The sequence below is a fragment of the Passer domesticus genome, chromosome 11, assembly GCF_036417665.1.
Source record: "Passer domesticus isolate bPasDom1 chromosome 11, bPasDom1.hap1, whole genome shotgun sequence".
Classification (NCBI taxonomy): domain Eukaryota; kingdom Metazoa; phylum Chordata; class Aves; order Passeriformes; family Passeridae; genus Passer; species Passer domesticus.
The window spans coordinates 19,497,639-19,522,124 of record NC_087484.1 but is presented as its reverse complement, the minus strand read 5'-3'; the positions used below and the strand labels follow the sequence as shown (position 1 = coordinate 19,522,124).

Below are 24,486 nucleotides of genomic sequence, written 5' to 3'. Positions count from 1 at the left end.
TGACAGATTATATAGTGTCAAATGAGATAGTGGGGAAAAAAATCAAACGTGCTTGTTTTTTGGTTTTTACCCCATCCATTCTTTACATGATGGAATTAGATAATTTTCCTGTTTCTGGAGGAGTTTGTGTTTGAAAAGGGTCCATGCCTCTTTTGCCCTTTGTCTACTCCTGTCCACCAGTGGGTGAGGCAGCAAAATCGAGGGCAGGAAACCCATCAAGAGCTACAAGCCAACCCAAGTGCCTGGTTCCAGGGAGGGCTTTTCTCCAGGACTGAAGAAGGAGTCACTCTAGGCCCAGCAAACTGGGGCAGTTTGCCCCTAATCACTGGTGTGCCACAGCTGGGAGCAAATCCAGCCCGGCTCAGAGGTGGAGCACTACTTCCACAGGAGCAGGCTCTGTGTGACACGTTACACAACAGCCCTGCTGTGCTGGTGGCTGCTCTGTCACCCCCAGGACAGCTCTGGACACGGTGTCCTGCCCGGGCTAACCTCCCTTGTCCCGTGCCTCGTGCCGCGGTGCTCACCCGCGCTGGGGATCGGCTGGGAAAGCGCGATTCCCTTGCAGGGGGAGGCTGTGGAGCAGAGGACGTGCCCTTCCTCTGAGCTGCAGTGTTATCCCAGGATAACACCAGCTTCTATCCTGGGGCCGAAATGCTGCTCGTCACCTGCAGCACCTGAGTGCTGGTGCCTTTGATGGGTCCATTTCCCTCGTCAGGGATTGCTGACAACAGAGGTTGTTCACACCAGTAATGTCTCTCCTGACCGAAGTTCATTTGTAAACCCGCATCGACCAGAGCAGCGCAGCATCGATCGCTCTGTCTGCCTGACGTCCCCGCACCAGCGGTGACACTGCTGCCGCCGCGAGGTCGCGTTCCCGGCTCGGGGAGGGCGGGGGCAGTGCGTGGGAGCCCCGGCCCCTGGCCTGCTCCTGTCCCGGCAGGGCAGAGCACACCCGAGGGCACCCACAGCTCCTTGACCCTCCGCCCTGCAGGGCAGCCTGATCAAAGCCCTTGGTGCCTGCTGACAAGCAGCCCCAGCAGCAACCACCAGCCTGTTCTGTGAGCTTCTTTGGTAAATGGGTAACAGCCTTGCACAGTCCCCATCAGCTCAATGTGCAGTGATGCCAGAAATATACCCACGAGTGAAATGTTTCTTCATTTAACAGGAGAGAACACAGCCCCGTGCAGAGGAGAACTTGATAACCACTTGGTACAGGATTAGTTTTCCCACCTGTCTTTTTAAATCAGTTAACTATTTTCACTCAGTAGGAAAATATCTGTTAAAAATGTTTTCCAGGTAAAACCATCCCTACAGGTGAGCAATGTCCCCATCTCTGCACACTTGCTGCATGTCTGACTATTCCAAACTATCCATGAGCTGAGGTTATACAGTTCTCTGGCACGGTGAGGCTGTGGTGACACACAGTTCGAGCTGGCTCCAGTCCATCCCTAATCCTTGGGCCCTGCTTTTGCTTTCATGTGGTGTCTGGCTGCATGTCTGTGCTTTCTGCACAGCAGGGTGCTTGCTTTCAGTCTGAGGAGATTCGGTGTCGGCCCTGCGAGCACCCGTGGCCTCTCTCATGCAGCTGCAGGATTGTTAGATATCTTTAATTAAAGCAGTGAACTCTGCCAGTGCAGCAGATGCCTCCATTAACTGCTCAGCCACAGGCATTGTGCAAAACAGTAGCGAATGGGAGTGCACCAAAGGGGAGGATTGCCTTAGCTTTGATCAGAGTCCCCTGCAGCACTGGCCCTTCAAAGGGAGGCAGAGAGCTCCCTGCCTGAGGCTGCTGAGTGCAGTCCTGCAGCGCACACCCAAATTGGATGGGGGCTTGGGTCTTGCCGGAAACACCTACCCCCCTTTCTGTAACCCACACTTCACCTTCCTTCTTTATTTCTTTTGAACAGAAAGTGATCTGACAGCCCAGGCTGATTTGAGAGCTGTTCTGGAGGTGAGGCAGTGCTGGAGAGGAAGGACTTCGTGCCAGCAGGTAGAAGTGCCAGTTCTCCTTGGGCCAGGGTTCTCTTGGGAGCTGAGCTGCATTCCTTGTTTGCTGCTGGCAGGCTCCAGGGGACAGGGGACCATCAGGACAGTGTCAAAGAAACACCTGGATTTGCAATCAGTTTCTCCTCTGCTTGCAAACAGCTGAGCAAGGTCCTAAATGTTTGCAGATTTCAGTGGGATTTCTACAAAACAAAGACAGATAAGAATACTCACTTTTCAGTGTAATAAACACTGGGGACATTTAAAATGTACAGGGCTGTGAAGGTCTCCCACTCCTAGTGACCAGTATCAAGGGAGGCTCAGGGCAACTGGGCACCCATCTCCTCCCAGACAGGCTGAGTTTAATGGTGCAGCCATTCCAGATCTGAGAAGGTGAGGGCACAGCTGGGACACAGTCATGTGGCACTGAGGTGCTGCAAGAGGGGACCATGGATGAGCAGGAAGAGTCAGCAGCACTGCAGAGACCAGGTCTGCACTGCAAGTCAGGGATCACAGTCAGAGGTGGTTCAAAGCCTCAGTGCAACTCTGCTCTGCAGTTGTGACCCATATCCCTTGGTCTGACCCATGAAGTGTGGAGCTGATCACAGCCAAACATCACCTTGGCTGTTCTTAAGCCCTTCTTATTTGGCAAGAAGCAAATGGTTCTCTCAGCACACCTTCAGGAGAGTGTATAGGATGGGGACACCTCTGGGATCTATCCAAGGACAGACCCCATATGAACTGTCTGGGAATATTCTGGAGAACACAGAAAAATAAGTATGTTTTGACATTTTCTGATATAGAGCTATTGGGTACCGTACAAAGATAAGGGACTATGAAAATGACCATTTGGTTTCTGTTCTAACAGAAAGCTGACTTCAACTCCCAGTGCTGAGCAGAGCAGCAATAAAACTGCAATTTTCTTTCAAACATAGCAGGGAAACAAGTCCACAACCATACTTAGGAAACAAATAATGTAGCCAGGGCTCAAGATAAATCCAAACTTGAATTTTGGCCTAAAGATATAATTGTTGGAAAATAACAATACACTTTCATATGTTTATTAACCAAAACGATATCTACTGATTATTTTACAAAATGAAAAACGAAGTTTATCAGGTTTCTTTTTAAATCACTGTGTGCTTAGAAAGAAATGGGTTTCTGAATTAGATTAAGTAGCATGATGAAAAAAAAAACTAACTAAAACCTGCCTGTGCTGCGGGCCACGTGTGCAAGCAGCTCTGTGTCCTGCTCCATTGGCTCTGGCACTGCAGGGGTGATCTGTGCCCACCTGTCTCACAGACCAGCAAAGGGCTGCACGCTCGGAGCGCCCCACATCGCTGCTTGCCTGCTGCCCACGCTCCCCGGAGGCTGCTGTCCAGTGCCAGAGTGCCCGCATCCCATTCATCAATCCGGTGGTGCCTGGAGAGGGGCTCCACACGGCCGGGGGAGCGCTCGGGGGAGCCTGGCAGCCGGCCCACAGCCCTGCTGGGAGCGGGGCTCGCTCTGCCGGGGCTGCTGGCCGCTCCCGCCCGTGCGCTCCGGCCGCTGCGAGCGCCTTGGGAAAGCAGGGAAATCTCACAGCGGCCACGGCTGCCGGCAGCGCCCTCGGGCACCGTGCCGGGCTCGCCCTGCCGCGCGGGGCAGCCCGCGGGTCACCCTCCCAGCCAGCCGGGGAGCACAGCCATGGGGGCACAGCCATCGAGGGGCACAGCCATCGAGGGGCACGGCCACCGCGGGGCTCGGCCGCCAGGGCACCTCGCCATCGCGGACACAGCTATGAGGGGCCACGGTCACCGCAGGGCACTGCCACCGTGGGGCACGGTCATCGAGGGACAGAGCCATCGGAAGGTACGGCCATCGGGGACAGCGGCAGCGGGCGCTGCAGCCGCCGGGGCTCCGCGGGCGGCGCTGCGGGGCCGGGGCGGGGCAGGGCGGGGCGAGGCGGGCGGCCGGGCCCTGCCCGCGGCGCTGCCCCCGCGGCGCTGGGCGGGCGGGCGGTCCCCGCTGCGGCTCGGCGCCTTCTCCTCCTCCTTCTCCTCCTCCTCGTCCTCAACCTCCTCCTCCTCCTTCTCCTCCTCCTCTGGCCGCTGCGGCGCGGGGGCTGCGGGCGGAGCGGCGGCGCCATGAGCGGGGCGGCGGCGGCGAAGAGCGAGAAGCTGGACGAGGCTCAGGCGCTCGCCCGCAGCTGCGCGGGCAGACCCGACTTCCAGCCCTGCGACGGGCTCTCGCTCTGCGCCACCCACAGCCACGGCCGCTGCTTCCGCCTGCACTGGTGCTGCCACCTGGGATGGTGCCACTGTGAGTGAGGGGGCGAGGGCGCGGGCGGGGGGCGCGATCCCGGCCGGCCCCAATGCCCTGGCGGTCCCGCGCGCTGCTTCACCGCCCGTCCCGTCCCGTCCGTCCCGTCCCGCGGCCAGGAGCAGCGCGCTCCCGGAGCTGTCCGTGCCGAGGCGGCCCCAGCGGGACCCTGTCCTCGGGTGCCGCTGCCGTAGGAGCGGCAGCGGCGATGCCCGGAGAGTTCTCTCGGGGCCTGGAGTCCCAGTGCCCCTCTCCCCCCTGAGCCGGCCCCAGGGTGGGCTGTGGCGTTGGCTGGGCACCGCTGTCCTTCGCACCAGCCACTTCATTCTCGGTGCTAATGGTGTTCTTGTTACAAGCGTAAACCCCTTTGAGCAGAGAGGTAACTGCTTTGGGCTATATATAGCAGATAGCTTCAAAATCCAGTATTGAGCCAACTCTGGTGAAAAGGCGCCCAACGACTTTATTATCAGTATTCAAGATCCTGATGTATCTAATCATGGAGGCTGAGATTGAACTGTGGATGTCCAAACATAGTTTGATGAATAATTAATCACGTAGAGCTTTGAACAGCAGGCTTTCCCAGCAGCGTGTTGATGCGAGGTCAGGAAATGGTGATGGAGCCATGTACTTGGGTCGTGTTGTGTTCCGGAGAGCTTAAAGCTTGGATGGTCAAGGTTAACACTGGACCCTTATGTGAGGGTTACTTGGTGCTGCTGAAGGTGTCCCTGGATATCCCATTCTCATTTTAAATCCATTACCATTGCCATCTCTCCATGCAATTTAGTCACCTTCACGGATTCCCCTTCACAGACTTTTTGCAAATTTTGTTTCACACGGAAAGGGGGCTGCCCCAAAAGCCAGCTTTTGTTTGAATGAAAGCTTCTATATCAGTTAAATATGCATTTCAGGTTTTTTGCCTTGATTTGGGATTCCTTTGAAAGCAGTTCAGGACAAAAGGTTTTCTTCTGTCTGTGCCCTGTGTGGCACAACTGGCTGTGTGAGAAAGTGCCACAGTCACCTGTTGCACAGGGACAGAGACACTGGCATTTCATCAGTAATACAAAGGTTATGACCTAGATTCTTCCCAACATTTCCCTGGTCTCAGTTATTTGTGGCCACCATCAAGATAAAAGCTTATGAGCACTCTGGATCAGAGCTCAAAGTGGTGCTTATAAACTGGAGATGTTACCCAAAATCATCTGGGAATGGTCCTGGGATGGGGAAGTCAAACATGGAACTGGGAAGCGATTGCAGAGAGGAATCTGGGGATTAGGATGGATCACAAACTGCCTGTGCCTCAGCAGTGGCAGGGCTGCGTGGCAGAAAAAACAAACCCAGAACCCCAGCCTTCGCTTTGGGATGCATTACCAGGAGCATGGCAAGTGTGCAATTTAATTAGTCTCTTCAGCTCAGTGATGAGGAAACCAGGCTGATGGGCTGAGCTCGGAGCGTTGCACTTTATAGAGCTGTAGGAGAACTGGGGAGGAGATCACAGAGATCAGCTTAGAAAAATATGCTGTACAAGGGGGTGCCAAAGAAAGGGTTGTTTGGGCTGTAAAAGATTGAGGGAGGGAGAAAGGAAGGGCTGATGAGCTTTGCAAAGTGTAAGGTAGCCTTGCAGAGCAGCTGTGTTGGAGTCCTCTGCACAGAGGTGGCAGATAACCAGGTACCTCTTACCTGTGACCAGGAGAGTTCATGTTTGGATATGGGAAAATATCATAATTAGAAAGAGAAAAGCAGCAGGGGAACAGAGTGCTTGAGAAGGTGAAGAGTCATGGTGCTTCAGGGAAGGCTTAGACTGGTGTCTCTCAGGCATTACATGGAGCAGCTTCCCTCTTGGAAAGACCACTTGAGATCCCATCCAACCCTTTGCTTCTGTGTGGCAATTATAAGATTTAAAAATAGTTACAGCATTTGCAAGAAGTACAGACTTCCTTCTCAATTCCTCCTTTATGGCTAAGGAAAAGTTAAGATACTTTTGCCTCAATAAACCAGGATTTTAAATGGAAGATTTTAAAGGAAGTCACACACTTCACTGCCTTGTTTAATCTTCTGAAAGCCATGGTGAAGCGCGCTCCCTTCTTGCCCCTCATTTCCTAATGCAAATTTCAGAGCTAAGGATCTCTTTGTATCCTGTTCCTGTGGAATGAGTTGAGTTGGACTTAAAAGGGGTAAGAATGAGGTCTATAATGGGAAATTGTATAGAGGTCAGAGATGTAATTAAACAGTATTGGGAGTTACCTTGCATAAACTCAGTGCTGTAATACTGACTTGGGAATCCTCAGAGGGTTCTTGAAAGTGCTTTTCTCTGACTCTTAAGAGCTTTATTGGGGAACAGGAAACTCTACATCAATTAAAAGGGCTATTGAAGTATTATTTTCCATCAGTGGCCAAGGTCCTCGAGAATGTCAGCTCAGTTAAAGTGCACTTACACTGAGAAATTACAAAAACTCACCATGCCGTGATGAGAAGATTGTCTCCTCATGTGTATTCAGAATCACATCTGCTTACTTCAGTGACAGAAGCAATTTAGCGTTGCAGAGCCACTTGGCTATGGAAGGAATAATTGAGAAGGAACCCAGTCTGAATTCCCAAAGCCGTTGTGGCTGGCGTGCTCAGAGTGAGCAGTACTGCAGGCGCTCTCTTTACCTCTGATACTTCTCTGTCCATAAAATGGCAATAACAGCTGGCAGGGAGATCACAGACTGACTGCTGTATCCAAACAGCTCCGAGAGCCTCAGCTGCCCTGGGTGCCTCTATGACTTGTCTAAGCCTGCAGTTCATTTTAGGTCCTTTTCAGTCTGTTCTGGGCTTGGTGGAGAGCAGATTTCCCAGTGTGGTGTTTCTCTAATGCACTCCTGTGCATGGGGAGCTCTGAACCCAGGCACGGCCTCCATAGGAGGTGCATGGAAAACGTGCAGGATGGGTGTGCTGGTGGGGCTGGGATGGGGTGTGTGGGGTGCCTCAGGTGTCACTGGAGCTGCTGGGCTCTGCCCAGAGTGCAGGGACACCTCGTCCCTGCTGCTGCACTGTCCTCAACACCCCTCCCCTGGCTGCTGCCAGGAGGCTGTGCTGATTCCAGTCTCCATGTGGGAGCAGGATGAGGGCTCAAGCCTCAGAGTCCTTTTCCCAGCAGGGAAGAAGGTGTTGGCCCAGGAGGTGTTTTTACTTCAGCCCCTGTGTTTGTCCCACTACACATTTCTCCTGCTTGCTCTGTGTCCTGCACACATTCCCTTTGCTAGGGTGGCAGCCCCCTGTTCACCTTCCTCCCCTCTGACTGCCTTGGGAGGTTTTGTTTATTAGATGCAAGCTGAGAGCCTTAAATTACTCTGATCTACTTTCTCCAGAGCCAGAGAAAACATGCCAGAGGCAGGTCTGCAGCAAGGTGCCTGCCTCCCTCTCCTCACCTCGGGATTTCCACTGCAGCTGTGATTTGCACTGATGCTGGCTGTGAGGCTGCTGGCTGTGAGGTGGTACCTGCTTATGTCAGAAAGGATCAGATCCTCGGGGCTGCATCTGTCCTGACCTGACAGCAGGACTTTGACTTTCGCTAATTTTACTTCCTAAGAATTAACTGTGAGAGAAGGCATTGTGCTTGATACAATTAAGAGCATTCTCTTGCAACTGGGTTCATTTGTAATCTGAATATCTTGCATTCTGTTAAACACCCTGCAAACCCCTCGGTACATTATGCTGCAATTATCAATAATACATGATGAATCGTGGTTCCACAGCAGTTGCATCAATAGACAGTAATTGTGCCACCTTGTATTAGCCTTTCTATGCTTCCCCCCCACCCCATTCAGCATCAAAAGAGCAAGCTTTTATCTCCTTAAAGCCTCTTGCATATCTTATATTGAAAAGTAAATGCAGCAAATAAATTTCAGTTCCACCACTTCTACAGGTTCAGCTGTTTGGAACCTTTACAAGAAAACAAACCAAGCATGGGGAAAGTGTGAGATCTCCCTTGGGGGGCCAGGAAGGGAACATATTGCTAGGCTCAGGCAAGGAACAGGATCGTGGTGGCAGGAAAGGTTTTTAAAAATACACCTGCTCCCCCAGCCTTGCAGTTTGCTGGGTGGTGGATAGCACTTGCAGGTGTGCCTTGGATTGGTTTCCCACTCCCTGGCATGCATCACCAGTTATGGCACTGCTGGGCTGGAGTTTGCAGCCAGACCTGGCAGGTTCTGCACGAGGTCAGGCAGGCCTGGCAAGAGATCCAAGGAACTGGCATTTTTCAGCCAAGAGGAGAAAATGGGTTTGTGTGATGGGTGGCATGCCACAAAGGGCATGTGTTTGCTGGGTGGTTTTGGGGAGAAGGGCTTCTCTAAATTTGGCCATGCTAGCAATGTTCTGGGAGTGTAGAACTACAGTACATTCACGTTTGTTGTTCACCTGAACAGGCAGCCCAGGATTTCTCTTGGCTCCCAGAGCTCCATTGCTTCCTCTCAGTGTCTGAGGGCACCCAGCAGAGGCAGAGTCCCTGTGACTGGGGTCTCATCAGTGCCAGCTGTGTGCTGGCCCCGGGAGGGGGCTGTCCCTTATCCACTGCCCACAGCTGCAGCCAGGGAACGAGCCAAACCAGCACAGTCACTGCACCTGGCTGTGCTCTGAGCTGATACTGCTCCTCACATCCATCTCTGCTTGAATCACTAGTAGCTTTCTTTTATAACATTTTAAAATGAAGGAATTTGTTGTCTGTTGCACAAAGCTGGTGAAAGTTCTCTGTCAAGGCCATCCTTGATTAATTAAACCTTTTCCAGGGAGATATGGTGTGTGTCCATGGCAGCTCCTGCCTGCTCTCTGGCTGGTACTCACCTGGCCCAGGTGCAGGCATTTCCCCTGCCACACAGTGATGTGTGCAGCATTTCAGTATCTCTGTGCACACCAGCAGCATTTCCAAGGTGTGTCTGCCCCTCTCCAGCGACAGAAGCCATCAGCAGGGCCCCTGACAATCTCCCAAGCCCATGTAATTACTCAGACCCCAGTCTGCCTGTGGGAATTATGAGGAGAGAATCAGTGAGGGAACCCTGCTTTCCTGTGACAGAGCTGTAAGTGAGCTGAGATGGTATGGGGAGGAATTCAGGTACATCCTGATAGGGCTTGGGGGTCTGAAGAGGAGCTGTGCCTGCCTGCAGCCAGTGTCTGTCAATCCCTGTGTGTTAGAGGAGCAGCCACAGACTGGGGTGCTCTGCAGCACAGCATGCACAGCATGCACAAAAACCTTGCTCTTATTCCAGTGGGTTTTCCTTATGTTGATTTTTGGTGGCTGTAAAAGTCATTTCCACATCCAGGAGGGAGCAGAAGGGCAGCAGTGCTCCCGTGCTCTGTGTGTCCCTGTCTGCAGATGGTGATGTGCACTGGAAGCAGCCAGCCTGGCAGTGGGGATGGTAACTTGAATTTCCAGCACTACTGTTCCACAGGGCAAAACTACATCCTGATGACTGATTTGTTGGATAAACAGGGAAAGGGAGTTGTAACATGCTTGTGTCTGAAATTCTGAGTATTTGGTGGAGCTTGTACATTTTTCTTCATTTTTCTTCCACTTTTCTTCAAAAGTGGAGTGGAGTAGCGGGGCTAGGAGCAGCAGGGCTGGGAATTCCCAGAAAACACAGCTTGGTCTAGAGGGAGAATGACACAAATCCTGGACAAATAGGCATTTTGAATTTACTTCTGCTGTGAAAAGGATTTGAACATTCATCCTGTTAAGTCCATGTATCCGGACAGAATGTTTGTGCACAGAGCAAGGCATGCTGAGTGCCAGGCAGAAACTGCAGAAAGGGGGATGTTGCAGCTTGTAATGGGAAAAGACTTTTAATGAGGATTTGTTGCCTGTGGCTGTGCAAGATCTTCTCTTCACCTGTATTTTGAAGAGCTATGATATTCCAACTTCGTTTCACTAAGCTGTACACAACTAAGGAAAGAATGTCAGCTTAATATATTCTGAAGTGTTACTCTAAGGGAAAGCACTGCCAGTTTCTATGGGTGCACCATTCCAGACCTGGATGGGATTTTGTTCCTCAGGTTTTAGTTATAATCTGGAAATCACAGTATGAATGTACCATTGATAAGAGAACTCACATGTGTTGATTCCTTGCAGCCTGTGGGAATGTCAGTGCCTCTGGAAGAACACACTGCCATTCATCTTGAATCCTTACTATAATGTTTAGAGACATGCATGTTCTGTTGTTATTAACAAAGGTGCAGATATCACTTAACAGAATTAGACCACTGGAAAATCTCTGAATTCAGGCTACTTGCTTAGTGTGTCTCATAGGACTAACTCTTGTACAGCTTATGCGTGATTGAACAGAAATCACTGTACTTCTTTCTCCAAAAGTTGAAGAAAAAGGGACCTGTGTACCAAAACACTTCCTGCCAGCCAAAATCTCTTTGTCATGCATGACTGTGAGACTGTTTTGTAATCTGTCTGTCCACCTGAGAGGCATAATTCACAAATAATTTTATCTGCTTGCCCCAAACTCAGTGATCTGCTGGTAAGAGCCTTTGAGAGTGGCAGATAACTGACACCCTTCCTCTGTGGCTCCTTGAAGGGTTAAGTGCTGATTTTGAGAAACCTGAAAGGACAAGGCTGGGGATATTTCCTACCACAAGCAAGTACTTCTGAAGCAAAAGTTCATTAATCTTGTGTCTCGTCAGCTGGTGGGGTTGTCTGGGAATGCAGGGTGTCCTGAACCCTGCACGGCCGAGGGCTGGGCCTATGCTCCTGCTCAGAGGGCTTCCTGCTGGTGAGAGGCTGCTGGCACTTTTGTCACTGCAGAGGAACAGCCTAAAGATAAAATCTGCATGGAGCACAGTGCCTGTGGCGAGCGTGTGGCTTCCTTCCTGGACTCTGCAGGTGAGGGAATCTGTTTGCCAGCCTGGATCTGCGAGCCTGCTTAATGCCAGTGCCCGATGCAAAAGTGCCTGCTGTCACATCCTTCCCCTTGTGGCTCTTGATGGATGTTTCACGGCTCTTAACTGGCAGCCCGTGGTCATAGCCTTGCATTGTCCCATGAGACTGAGTCACAAGGTTGTCGTTGCTGTGACTTCCATCCTGCAGGTCTGCAGAGCTGACACTGCTCGGGAGTGCTGGAAGCACTGAGGGGGCCTCTCAGGTGCTTGGCACAGGACCTCCAATTTCCTGGCAGCACCTGTGTGCTCATCAAGAACATGTTTTGTCACCGCTCGTGTTGCTGCAGCCAGCAGGGTGGGCTTGTAGAGCAGGGGCATCTTGGGGTGTTCTTATGTAATGGCTCTTGATTTAACAGTGCTGCTGTACACTTCATGACTCACTGCCAGCCTTGCTAACTTATTTCTGCACAGCCTCACACTGGTGAGGCTCTACTAGAAATTTGTGTTTCTGTAAAGGATAAAAAGCAAAATGCTTTACTCACAAACAGTGTAAGATGTTCCCAAACTCCCGAGAGCTGTGACAGTGTGGGCTTAGCTGCTGATGGATGGCACAAGCTTATACTAATGCAAAAGCTGGTTGGCAGTGGATTGGATTCCAGGTAGAACATCTCTCTCTCTCTGCATATAAAGTGACTCTGGTTTAATGTGTTGTGGTTTTTCTTCCAGCACCTCCATGAATTTATCTGCCCACAAGATACAGAGTATGTTTTCATAATGGCTTTGATTCTTCCACTAATCAATTTTTATGTAGTGACTGATCACAGAATTCAAGAAGTGCAGTTCGTGCCATTTGGAGATGTTTTTGCCAATAGCTGAGTATATTCACATAGAGGGAAGTCAAAAACCTACTGGGAAAGTGAAAACTGATTGCTTGGCAACTGGGTCTTGTTTTTAACATAGCCATACTTTAATTTAGGCCATGTAACAGTTGGAATTTATATGTAACCTACGTTGTAAAACAATTTCAGCAAGAGGCATGCATTTGTATTCTTGTTCTCACTGGTGGCTGCGGAGCTCGAGAGCCCACACGTCTGCTCTGGAAGCTGCTTGTTTGGCTGTGTGCTTGCACCCAGCCCTGAAATGACTCCCTGCTGTGCCAGGCTCTGTGTGCCAGGCTCTGTCTGTCCCTATTGCTGCCACACATGATGCTGGTGCTCACCTGTAACTGTTGCAGGGTGCTTGGCTGCTCCATGCTGTGTAGCTGCCTGGTTGCATTCAGTGCTTTGCTGGGCCTGAGCCCTACTCCAAGTGTTTGCACACTCCCACACTCCCTCACTCACTCCCTCCCTCATACCTGGTGAAAGGTTGGGGCAGCATCAGGTGTGCCAGGGTGGACTGACCAGCTCTTGCAGTCCACCAGCACTAGCCCAGCTGTAGGCAGGGCAGGTGGAAGGAGACACTGACGTTTTGCTTTGTTTTTCCTCCCTGTGCCACTAGACCTCGATCTGCTGGTGCAGGAGCCATTCTGCAGCTGGTCCTATGGGATCTTGCCTCTCTGGATGTGAAGCCGAGGGTGGTGCTCTCACTCTGCCAGCACTGGCTCACCCTGGCACAGCAGAGAGCTGTTTGTGCTCCCATCTGTGCTGTCCAGGTGCTCCAAGTCATGCAGTGGCACTGTGTGACACAAGGGCTCAATGTGATCTACACTGCTGCACCTCCAGTGGTGGTACTTTGGCTTCTGTACACTGATGCAGAGCATTGCTGGATCCCACACCCCTCCAAGGAGAGCACTGGTCCCATACTTGCACTCCTCAGCTCCAGGTGATGTGTTTTATGCAGAAGCAGGGAGAGCAGTCCTTTAAAATCCCCACAAATGGGTTCTGTAGAGGCTTGTGCTAGAAATAGCTTGGTTTGAATGGTGTGTGAATGGAGATATGCTTGAGGCACCAGGAACAGTGCTGGGTTAACAGAGGGTGTTGGGTGTAAGGAGCCTGTTCCCAGCACTGAAGAACGTGCTGCTGTCCAGCCTGGAGGCTCCTGCTCCCACACAGCAGCTGCACAGATGATGTGTCAGCAGATCCTGGGCTCTGGCCACAGGAAGGAGTCAGCACAGGTACAGCACGTCCCATGGCCATTGTTTCTCCTGTCAGCCACCAGGAAAACACTGTGGCCACAGAGATGTGTCTGTCCCAAGCTGTGAATCCCAGCCTCCTGCCCCAGCTGTCCCCTGTGGGTGCAGAGTGCAGGTCTTTAGAGAGGACTTTTCCTTCAAGAACCTTGGGAGCTGTTCTGCTTATTTGGGAATTCCCAAGAAACCATTCCATTGTATGCAGAGGCTCAGGGTGCCCCCCTGCAGCACCTACCACACACCTGAAGACAACTGGATCTTGTGTCTCCATTCCCTTTGATTTCCAGGCAATGCTATGGTCTTCTGGGTAGTTTGACATGGAGCTGTGCTTATGTTGCTTTGTTTCCCTGTCAGTGCACTGACTGGCTGCATGGAAACCATGGGCTGCTGAAGCTTGAGCAGATGGTGCACAGGGATGGGGTTGTAGAATAAATATTTAGCACTAAGCCATTTTTTGCTATTTTTCTCTACTGAATTTTAAAAATATCTAGTGTAACTCGGGGGATAAAATTTCTCAGGGGAATGTGTAAGAAGTGGCTGTTCTGGCCTTTGGGGGTGGTTTGGAAGGGATGTTGGAAGATGAATATCCTTGGATTCAGAGCTTGGGTAGTGTTGCCCAGCTGCTGTGCTGGCAGAGGCAACCAGGGCTGTCCCACACTTTCCATGCCTGTGCTTCTGTGTTTCTGGAACCCAGCATGGAGCTGGGCTGAGTAGCACCTGTGCTATGGGTGACATTCTCCAGCTACTGAGAGGAAAGAGCTGCTGCAGAACACACACGTGCTGTGTGCTGCTGCTCTCTGCCTTCTTGGGTGCTGCTATTCTGTTCCTTACCATGGTTAGTGAGCAAATACGGCCCCTTTAAGAGGGTTTATGGCTGCATCTCTCAAGCCTTCAGGGTTGCTTTTTCTTTAAGTCCAGTAAATCCGTGTAAGCAGTGAGAGTAAAGAGCAGGGATGATGGAGGGAGCTCCGGGGTCTGTTTGCATTTAAACGTTACCTGCTCTTAAGCTGATGTGCACAGAAACTCCTCAAAGGCTTAGACAGCTCACAGCATGTACTGTCATGATCCTTTTTGTATTTAAAACAGATCAAGACAAAAGGGCATTAAAATACAAATTTGATGAGGGAAAACTTCCTGATTTTTCCCCACTTTATGCTGGTTTCCTGTGAAAAGCCTTGAGTCAGGGGCTGGCACAGCTGTCTGGCTGCACAGCAGGGAGGGAACACCTCCACAGGAGAGAGCTGGCAGCTGTATGGAATTGCTCCTAGGCAGCCACTGCCAAAACATTGCTGGACTGCTTCTTCCCTGTGCTTGGATGGGGTCTGGAATGGGATGGATTCATTAGTGCTGGGATGGAGGTGCTTCTGTGAGAAGGAGCTGGTGGCAGTGATACATTTCTGTTAGGGCACAGCCTGCCAGCCCTTCCTGCTGCACTTCCAGCCTGCTCAGGTCATGGTGTGTGGCTGCTTTTTCTGTTGTTCCTTTGCTGAGCTGATTTGTGCCCTTGGAGTCTCTTCTGTGATCCCTTACGGGGCCTTCTAGTTCTGCCAGAATTCCTGCAGGTATGCAGAATGTTCTGTTTGCTTTCCCCACACTAGAAATTTGTTTGAGCAATCTTAGTGCTTTTTCAAAGTTGTTTGGACAAAATGTAAGGCAGAAATATCACTTGTACTGAGGTGCTGCATATCTTTATCTATGAGGCTTCTTCAAGGTGGACAATCATTTCAGTTATGCCTTTGTATAACCACCAATGGCCCAGTTCAGCTCTACTTGAGCCTGGCAATCTGGCAGTGCCTCAGTGTCCTGAAATGTTTTCCATTTCCTCCACATCTTTTGTTCACCATGCAGCCCATGAGGATTTGCTGGATATGACATGATGTCCATTCCATACATCACAAGGAAAAGCAGACTGGGTGAGCAGTGCAGTTTTTCACACATGCCATCTGTACATGTGCTCTGGGTTTCTCCTTCCATTTGTTCTCACCCCTCCGGAAAAGTTAGTACTGTGCTCTAAGTGTAGTTTGGAGTTGTGATAGTCCTTGGTATTTATGGGTAGGACAAGCTTTGTTTGCAAGGGCTTGTTGTTCCAAGCTGTGCATGTACCTGGAGAGAGGAGGAGGAGAGCCAGGGCAGTCATTCTGGCCACTGTTCAGCTGGCAGGGCTGCAGGGCCATGACCCCAGGTAGGTACTCAGCCCAACATCACACTTCCCAATGGAATTCCCCTCTGCTGGGCACTTGGCAACAAACAGGTGTGGTGGGCACCTCCAGAGGCTGAGGATGCTGGGTGCCCTCCATAAACCTATCCAGGATGTGCTCCAGGATGTGCAGTGAGCTTTGCCGCAGGCTGTGAAGGAGGAAACCCTCCCTTGCCCCAAGATTCTGCTGTGCCAGCCGTGAACCCCTAGCTCGTTCCTTCCCGTGCCCTCTGGCTGGCAGACCTGTGCCTTCCTGGGGGGCCCTGGAAGCCCAGCTGGGTGTGACAATCTCTGTACTGTCCTGGGGTCTCTGTGCCAGCACTGGCAGCAGGACACCACTCCCGCTCAGAGCTGTCACCACCTGCCAGAGAGCTGCACATGCACCTGGTGCTTCCCCAAGAGCCAGCCTTGGCTCTCCTGCCACACCCAGGAGATGTGGAACAAGTGCCACCAGAAGAGCACTCGGTTGTTCTCTGTCTCTTGTGTGAGGAAAGTCAGTGCTGGAGAAGCTCATCTCCAAGGTTTCCACACACAGAACAGCTGTGCAGGGAGCTCTCCTTGGAATAATGCAGATCCCTCCAAGGCAGAGCTGTCTCCTGTCACACATGCATTATGAATGCTTCCTTTGCCTTCACTCCTTCAGAGCTGTGGTATTTAATTAGAGGGGTTTTATGTTCTTCATAGTGGGACCAATTCCCCTCCCGTGTGAGCTGAATTTTTTGGCAGGGTTGCGAGTGGCAATAGCAAAGCCTGGCACAGCTGCAGTGAGAATCCCATTGGACTTCACAAGGGAGGATGACTGGGGCTGTTGCACAGGTGTATGTTCAGGCAGCACCAAGTCACCAGTATTTGGGGAGCAGCTCCCTGCTGGTGAACAGGACACATCCCTCCACACCCTCACTGTGGGCCTGGGGCAGCCATGGACTGTGCCCTGGGGTCACAGCTCCAGTCCCTCTGGAGCATCCACCACAGCCAAAGGCACGGAGATTCCCCTGGGATCAGAGCCAGCTCACCTTCAGCCCACCTTGGGACTTGCACACGTGCTCAGCCCACACAGGAGCAGTTCCTGAGGTGAGCCAGGTCACGTTCAGTAGCTGCCAAGTAGCAGGTCTTTGTTAACCTTGCTGATTTTTGGAGATAGATGAGCTGGCAGATGGGAGGCTGTAGAAATATTTGTTCCAGCAGCTGCAGGGGGAAGAATACACATGAAAAAAAGCTTTTCTCTTTCAGTTAATAGATGTCTAAATGCTTTGCATGTGAACAAATACCCATGGTATGTATTGCTGACTTAGACTCGTAAAATCCACAGCTCTCTCTTAGCATTTTCTGAAGTGCAGAGCAATTCATGGTGTTATTTATTAGGACTAAGTCCTCCTTGTGAGAGGGTAAAATTTGAGAATTTCTTCTAGGAAACCTCCCTCCTGAAAGCTGGACTTTTTTTTTTTTTCAATATGTCAAACACGTTAATGAGTGCTAGAGGTAAACCAGAATGCTAGGATGGAGGGAAGTGGAAAAGAATTTTCCAGTTGCACCTCTGCTTATTTCATGGTTAAGTTATTTCATATTAGCCACAGAAATTGCTGCTGTTTTGTGTCTGTTTGGTGAAGATGCATGCAGACTGCCAAATTAGCAAAAAATCAGAGAGAAATGACCTCGTGGCTTGTTTCTCAAAGCTTGATTTGGGGTATTGGAAGCAGGAGGCTCTCTAATACAGCTTCCAGTCAATCAGCCACAGAGTTCTGCTTATTAGTGTCACGAACATAAAAATTGTCCAAGTTGCCTGAGTTTGCTGGAGATGTGCAGGTGATGATAGAGCTCCCTGCTCTGCTGGATCCTGCCTTAGCCTGCTGGCAGGCTCACTGGAAGCACAGAGCCAAGGCTTTGGGGAACAGCATCCATCCAGTTTGGCAATAGAAATCCTATTTCTGTGCACAGAGCACCAGGGAGATGAGCACTGCCCAGCACTCACTTCCTTGCACACAGCTGAATAGTTGTTCTGCAGCTGAGTGTTGGCTGTAGCGTGTGCCAGGTCCCTGAGGATTTGGTTTGTGTGCTGGCACAAGGGCCAGCTGAGGAAATGGAGAAACAATTGTCCCTTTCTCGTTGTGCACAAGCTGCTGTCACTTTGAGGGGTCAGACAGAGGAGCAGTGTTGGTGGGGATAATGCCCTGAGCACAGGGCAGGCTCAGGGGACAAATGGTTAGTGTAGCCTGTAGACCTGTTTCTGGGGTCTCTCATTTCATCATCTCACCTGTCTGCCAGTGGCTGTCGTGGACAACCAAGACCCACCTTGGCAGTCATTCTGGCAGAGCCTGATTCCACACTGTTTCCAGGAGGGGAGCAGGCTCTTGTTTCCCCTGAGCCCTTTGGCCACGGTGGTGGAAGTGCAGAGCCAGAACTGTGACACCTCTTCACAGCAGCTCTTAAAGTGCACAACAACTTCCCAAACTTCTGCAAATGCAGCAAATGTCTTTTCACATGATTAGGATTGGAGTTTGATTTGTAGACATGTGTTTGACACATGCAGTATTTTTCCTTCATCACCTTCCACATAGGCAGTGGTGGGGAAGTGACCCAGGAAACAATTTCGGATGTGTTGTCTTGTGTGAGATCTGAATTTGTGCAGAACACTGTCATTTACAGGAGTGTTCATCAGCACAGTGCAGTCAGAGTTCTTCAGGTGACTTGGAATAAATTGGCAATAAGTTCTGAGCTAGTGTATGAGATGGGATGGAGCAGAATAGGTGCTCAAAGTACTGTTTTATTGTTGCCAGCTGTTCAGAGTCAGCAAAAATATTGCTGTTGATTTCCACGGGTGTTTGATCAGATTGAGGTGGATTATAAGAGAATGTGGGGACTTGTGCTTCTAGGGCATTTCTAGTGAAAAAAGCCTGGCAATCCTGCAAGCTGCAGGAGTGGAGGGCAATCTTATTTCTAATTTCTGCATTTATTTTTCATGGGCTGCATCCTGGCTGACGTGTTTCCATGCATTATGTAGGGTGAGGGATGGTAACAGGCTGTAAGCACAGCATTGTCCACAATCCAGTCTGACAGTCCCAGTTCTGAGCACCTGCTCATGTTTTGAAACAAGTTTAATCTGTTCAAAATTGCCTCTAAAACCAGATAAGACTTGACAAACTTGTACCAGAATTCTAAAGAAATGTAGAAATCAGTTAATGTAGAAAATTCTCTTTGCTGTGTGTTGGCTGCTTCCTGCTTTACCCTGGCAGAGCTTGTCCTTGGAACGTGAGGAACATTTCAGCCCCTGTGAGATCACCCAGACAGGCTCTGAAATCCTGTGCTCTTTGCTCCTGCTCTGGAATTAGTGCCAGCAGGGCAGTCCTGAGACATGCAGGGAGCTGCTGTGTGTGGCTGCAGTGGAGAAACAACCAGCTGAGCTCCCAGAACTCCTTGGCTGACCTGGCCACCACTCTTCTTCTTTTCCCAAAAAGGGAAAAACAAACACCAAAAAAGTCAAACTGAGGAGTCTTTGCTTTACCATTCCATGCCCATGCTGTAAGCTTCCTTACTTTCTATTCCTAACATCCCTCAGTCTTCTGCCAGCACGTGGTGACTGTTTTAAGTGGAAAAACAGAGTCCTGTTGTACAGAGACCTTTTTTCTTCATCCTGGTAAAATCTTCACTGGGCCCTTCCTTGGACTCTTCAAGTAGAGGCAGCACAGAACTGAGTTGCAGAAATGTTTTTCACCAGTATCTGGTTGTATTTTAGCATTGGTTGTCAAAGGAGCCCACACAGAAGCCCTCCAAATCTATGGATAAATAGAGCATTGTGGTTTCAGGCAAGGACAGGCTGCACTTCAGTTTCCATGAGCTGAATTTATCAGACACTATCCCAGCCAGCAGCACAGTAATCATCAGCTGCGGGGCTTTGCAAGGCAGTGGCATATTTAATGTTCACTAATTTCACAGAAGGATTTCTGGGAAGCAGCAGATGGCAGGAAGCCGTGGGCTGCTGCTGTGGCTGTGAGGGTGAGGAGCTTCCCTGGGAAGTTCTGTCCACAAGATTTGAGAAACCTCCGAGGGACCCCATTGCCCAGAGACGCCAGAACCAAGGATCTGTGCTGGGGGAGTGAGAGCTGTGCTCTGCCTGTGGCTGGAGCACGCAGCTGCTGGATGCCAGCATTCATTCCTCTGAGTCACAGCAGGTTTAGGAGCTACGTCGTGGTACAGAGATGGCAAGTGGAGAGGATGGCTTTGTGTTTTCTGTCATCCAGCCATAAGCAGACAGGGGAAAAGCTTGATTTCTTGTCACTGAGCTTCCCCCATGGCTCTGTCAGCAATTACCATAGCACAGAGCGTAGGGAGAGAACATTGGATGAGGTATTGGAGGGGAGCTGGTCAAAGCTGTTCACACACTTCCCTCTGCTGCCAGCTCTGTGTGCGCTCTCCTGCCATGGCACACGGGTGGGCTTTTCCCTCGTCGTGCCTGGAGCCTCTCCCACGCTCCAGAGCTCTTCCTTCGCTTTCTGCTGTACTCCCTGTCCTTGGGCTCCGGGGATTGGAAATCCCAGCCGCCTTTCACAGGAGCCGTTTCCCTTCCAGCAGCACTGCGGGGTGGGAAAAGCCTTGCCGGTGCTCGAGGTTCCCGGTGACGTCCCGGAGCTGGCAGAGCACAGGCTGTGTGTGGGAGCTCCCCGGGCTGGGAGGGGTTCCCAGGGGGATTCTCTGCTGCCGAGAGGCTTTGAGGGGGAGCGAGCCCTGCCCCGGGGCTCACAGCAGCCTGGTCTCGGAGGAGGTTCCCTGCCCGCGGCAGGGGGATGGGAACGCCGTGGTCTTTGAGGTCCTTCCCAACATTCTGCGATGTTCCAAAGGATGGGTAATTCAGGGGGAAAGGCTGCATCTACCTGTGAGCTGGAAACGCACCAGCACTCTGCCTTCCTTACTGCAGGAGCTTTCTGCCCCTCAGCTGGAGAGCTCCAGGCACCCCCAGCCCCTCCATGCTTTGGTGCATCTGCTGCCTGTGCCAAGCAGGGTCTGCAGCGCGCGCAGCAAAACTCTTCCGACAGCCCCGCTACTCACAAGGCTTCTGAAAATTTGTGCTTTCCCAGCGGATGAGCCCCTGGGGAGACATGAATCTTTCAGAGGCTTCATGCAAATAAAATGCAGCATTTTACATTCTTAGGCATAGCCTGGGGTTTCTCAGTTTTTCCTGACATAGTCCCAATTTTCTGCTCTCTTATTTATTTCTGTTAGTGAAGATGTTCAGTTCACACTTTGTTCTGCTCAATATAACCAACATAATCCTATTTTCTTACTACTTAACCACATAATCAAGATGCCAAAAGCTTGGAAATTCCCTTATTTTCTGCCTTAAAGTTCTAATTATAGTTATGTATGAACTTCTGGTTTATAATAGGGAAAAACACGATTTAGTCTCCAAAAACAAAGAATGTGGAATCATGGACAAGGAGAACTTACTGGAATAATAATAATATAATAAAATTTTGGTCATTGTAGCAAAGATATAAGCTAGAACTTACATGTTAAGTTCAGTGGGGGGAAAAAGCCTCTGAGAATCTTGTGCGTTTTCTTTCTCCTAGAAAGTGGGGTGGGCAGACTTGGCATCTTTCCCACTTCGTGCCCTGGAGTAAATTCTCCAGTTAGTCATGTCCTACAGCAGTCCTTGAGGCAGGGTCAGGGAGGGGAGCAGCACGGGGGTACAGGAGGTTGTGATTACCTGCAGCATTAGGTGTCAGAGGATCCACACCTGCAGAGGCCACCAGAGAAGCAGCAGCTGCTGCCAGCAGGGAACTGCTGGTGGTGTCCAAGAGTGTCAACGTCATTGCTTCTGTTCCAACCCAAAGACCTTTAAACGCTGCTCCTGTGTCCCCACAGGTAAATACGTCTACCAGCCCATGACCCCCGTGGAGCAGCTCCCCAGCACCGAGATCCCCGTGCGCCCCCGGGAGTCCCCCAACACCATCCAGATCTCGGTGTCGCTCACCGAGCACTTCCTCAAGTTCGCTCCCGCGTTCCAGCCGCCGCTGCCGCCCGAGGCGCCGCAGTTCTGCACCATCGCCGACCTCTTCATCGACAACTACCGCGTCAAGTGCATCAACGGCAAGATGTGCTACGTGCAGCGCCAGCCGCCCGCCCCGCACCGGGCCCGGCCCGACGAGGGCTCCGTCCGCAATGCCTTAATCACAAAGGAGAGCAATACACCAAAACCAGAGCACTGCTCGTCCCCGTCCAGCTCCGAGGACTCGGGCATCAACGCGGTGGGGGTTCACTACATGGAGTCGTGTGACGAGGACACGGAGGGGGTGGCCGAGCTGAGCTCAGAGGAAGATTACAGCCCGGATAGCAGCTGGGAGCCGGACGAGTGCCCGCTCCTGTCGCCCTCGCAGTGCGAGATGGAAGTGATTGAGACTATAGAAACCACTGTGTGACCACACAGGTCGGCATCGGCTCAGTCCACTTCCTTCTCAGTAATGTTGCTTTTGTAGTATTTCTATTTTCTGTTTTTTCTGACAATCCCTTTTTTCCAGTGCACTTGATATTTCAGATTCCTGTCATGGGAGCGCGGTCACAGGACTTACATATGGTGAACTAGCAGCAGCCTGAGCAATTTTAACACGTTCTCAGCCTGATCAGCTCTCCCACGTCTGCACGTAAGGTAGTGACAAATCTTAAGACTTTTCTAGCAGAAATAGGCCCTTTTGTTGGTCTGGGTTACCCCACACACAACTTCTCACACGAGGATGTGCCACTTGAGATGTTTCCACCTGTCAGGTTGTTGGCAGGGGTCCCTCAGAGCAGGGGGGTGCACGCCTGGAGCAGCAAACCGAGGTGCCCTTAGTCTTTCTCAAACAGCTACACGAGGCTCCTCCCGTCTGTCTGTCCTGGCGCCTTGTCCAGCCTCTTCCCTAGTGCTGGTGTGACCTCCTCCAAGGCTGTCGGCACCACGCTTCCAGCAGGTTGGAATGGCAAGCTAGAGAATGCACAAAGTGCCTCCAACTTTTCTCCAGGCTATGCACCGAGCAGCTGCTGAGGTAGGCCAGGCTCTGAAATCTCCTGAGAAGGCAGGTCTTGCTCTGGAGGGGGATGAGTTACCTGAATCCACCTGGTCCCTTTTCTCTGCCTGGATCTTGGGAAGGGGTCTGGCTTTTGCAGGTGGGCAGGAGGGGAGCAGGCAGAGGTGGGGCATGGCCATCTAACCAATACCACACTGGACTAGGGAGTTCCAGGACAGGCAAAGGAAGCGACTACCTCCGAACACCCAGCCTCCTCCTGGGCTCTTTGGTGCCGGACACTCAGGACCAAATGGCCTCAGGGCCTGCATTTGCCTGAAGAATAACAAAGTTTAAACAAAAAGAATTTTACCAGCCACACCACTGTGTCGGCAGAGCTTGGGGACAGCGTGGAGATGCCCCTGGGAAGTGACCCACAGTCTCAGTGGCATGTCAGATTGTTAAAATAGAGCCTAAGGTCATCCTAGCGGAGAGAGGAGGCTTTGGCTCCTGCTCCATCACTGCCAGTCCAGGAGCAGGTTCGGAGCAGGGGTCCCTCACCCAGCTGGTAGTGGAGCTGTCTCACAGGAGGTTCAGTTTCAGCCCTGCTTGAAGGAAACACAAATGTCACTCAGATTCCAGCCAGCTCCATGGAGCTGGAGCCAGTGACTCCTGTGTTCCTGCAGCGGTACTGCCGTTCTCTGTGTAGTTGCTGTTTGCGTTTCAGAAGTCCCTGGTGAATCCAAGGCTGTAAAAACGTGTACAGTTAGTGACTGATCCTAGATTATAGTCTGTGGTAGAGGGTGGCTCATCTCTCACTGTATCCTGACAATGTATTCCCAATTTTATACACTTTGTAATCAGTATCTTTAGAAGACATTTAGGCAACAGTGTGTGTCTGTGCACATGCGCGTCTAGGAGTTTCCATGGGTGGATATAAAGTAATGCTGTACTTTTTAGACTAACTTTCAGACAAAAATAATAGGTTTTATAGTTTTGATGACTTACATAAAAATGTGCAATGCTTGTGAAATGAGGAACTTGGGCCATTGCATGAACGGATACATTCTCACAAGGCACCTGAAAATACTCTGTTTTTCTGAGGGCATTTAAACAAAGGCTGTAGTAAAACTAAATAGGATTTATTTCATTTTTAAGGGCGGGGTTGTCTTTCTTGGCTAACTACAGTTTCTAACAACATTTTTGGTGTCTTTGGACCATTCAGACACATTCCATAGGTAGAAGGAAACATTATGTATAAACCTACAGCATTTATTCATATTTAACCTTTCAATTGTAACCTGAGTGGAGAGCTGAGCGAGCTCACTCTCATGCCTGGCCTCTGAGCTTTCCTCCCGGAGAGAGGAAGGCCCTTCCTCCCCTGGGAACAGTTTCTCCTTCCCAGGCAGGAAGGGTGGGCTGGCGCAGCACAGCCTTTCCCAAGGGCAGGGAGCTCCTCGCCAGTTCTCCCTGGGGCACCGAGGGCAGGGAACGTGAGCAGGACGCCCCTGCCCAGCACAGCTCACCTTGTTTGCAGGCAAGCAGGAGCTGCAGCCCCGCCCAGGCTCAGGCTGGGAGCGCGGTGACCTCGGGGGGTGCTGGTGGCAGAGACTCCACAGGGTCCTGTCCCCGTCAGGATCCATTCTTTCTTAACTGTAAGTAATTAGCAATACCCACAAGCTGTGAGTGTCTCCTACCCAGGATTTGTTCAGATGTCTTAAGCACAATAAGCTGCCTCTTCCTCCTGTTGTTCCTGGCAAAGGCCAGCGGCGCTCTGGGCAGTGCTGGGGCTGCTGGGGCAGGGCCCAGCGCAGGGCTCTCCTGCCCCATCACACACCCGGCTCCCAGCGCTCCAGGAGAACCGGGCTCCTTCCTTTGCACAAACACGGGCGTGGCCGTGCTGCTGCAGCCATGCCTGGGCTGGCTGCTCCCCTGCCAGGGAGAGGTGTGTGTATATTTCCTCTTGAATAAAATACTGAACAACTGGCCTGCTGCTTGTCCTAACTGCCTGTGTGCTTGCCGTGCTAGAGAGAAGCACTGCGAGACTTCCA

The 24,486-nt window shown here is 51.3% G+C and overlaps 1 protein-coding gene and 1 long non-coding RNA gene across 2 annotated transcripts; one reads left to right on the top strand and one right to left on the bottom strand.

Moving 5' to 3' along the window:
* The first annotated feature begins 3,921 nt into the window (after positions 1-3,921).
* Positions 3,922-24,423, top strand: C11H3orf70 (chromosome 11 C3orf70 homolog). Its single transcript, XM_064435618.1, has 2 exons — positions 3,922-4,284; positions 21,321-24,423. Exons 1-2 carry the CDS (start codon positions 4,110-4,112, stop codon positions 21,872-21,874), a joined length of 729 nt encoding a protein of 242 aa, XP_064291688.1. The 5' UTR covers positions 3,922-4,109; the 3' UTR covers positions 21,875-24,423.
* On the bottom strand, positions 9,550-21,327 carry LOC135309531 (uncharacterized). The gene is made up of 3 exons (XR_010369753.1): positions 20,966-21,327; positions 16,478-16,649; positions 9,550-15,370 (listed from the first exon to the last, which is right to left on the bottom strand). It is a non-coding gene; the product is annotated as an uncharacterized LOC135309531 (long non-coding RNA).
* Positions 24,424-24,486: the final 63 nt, after the last annotated feature.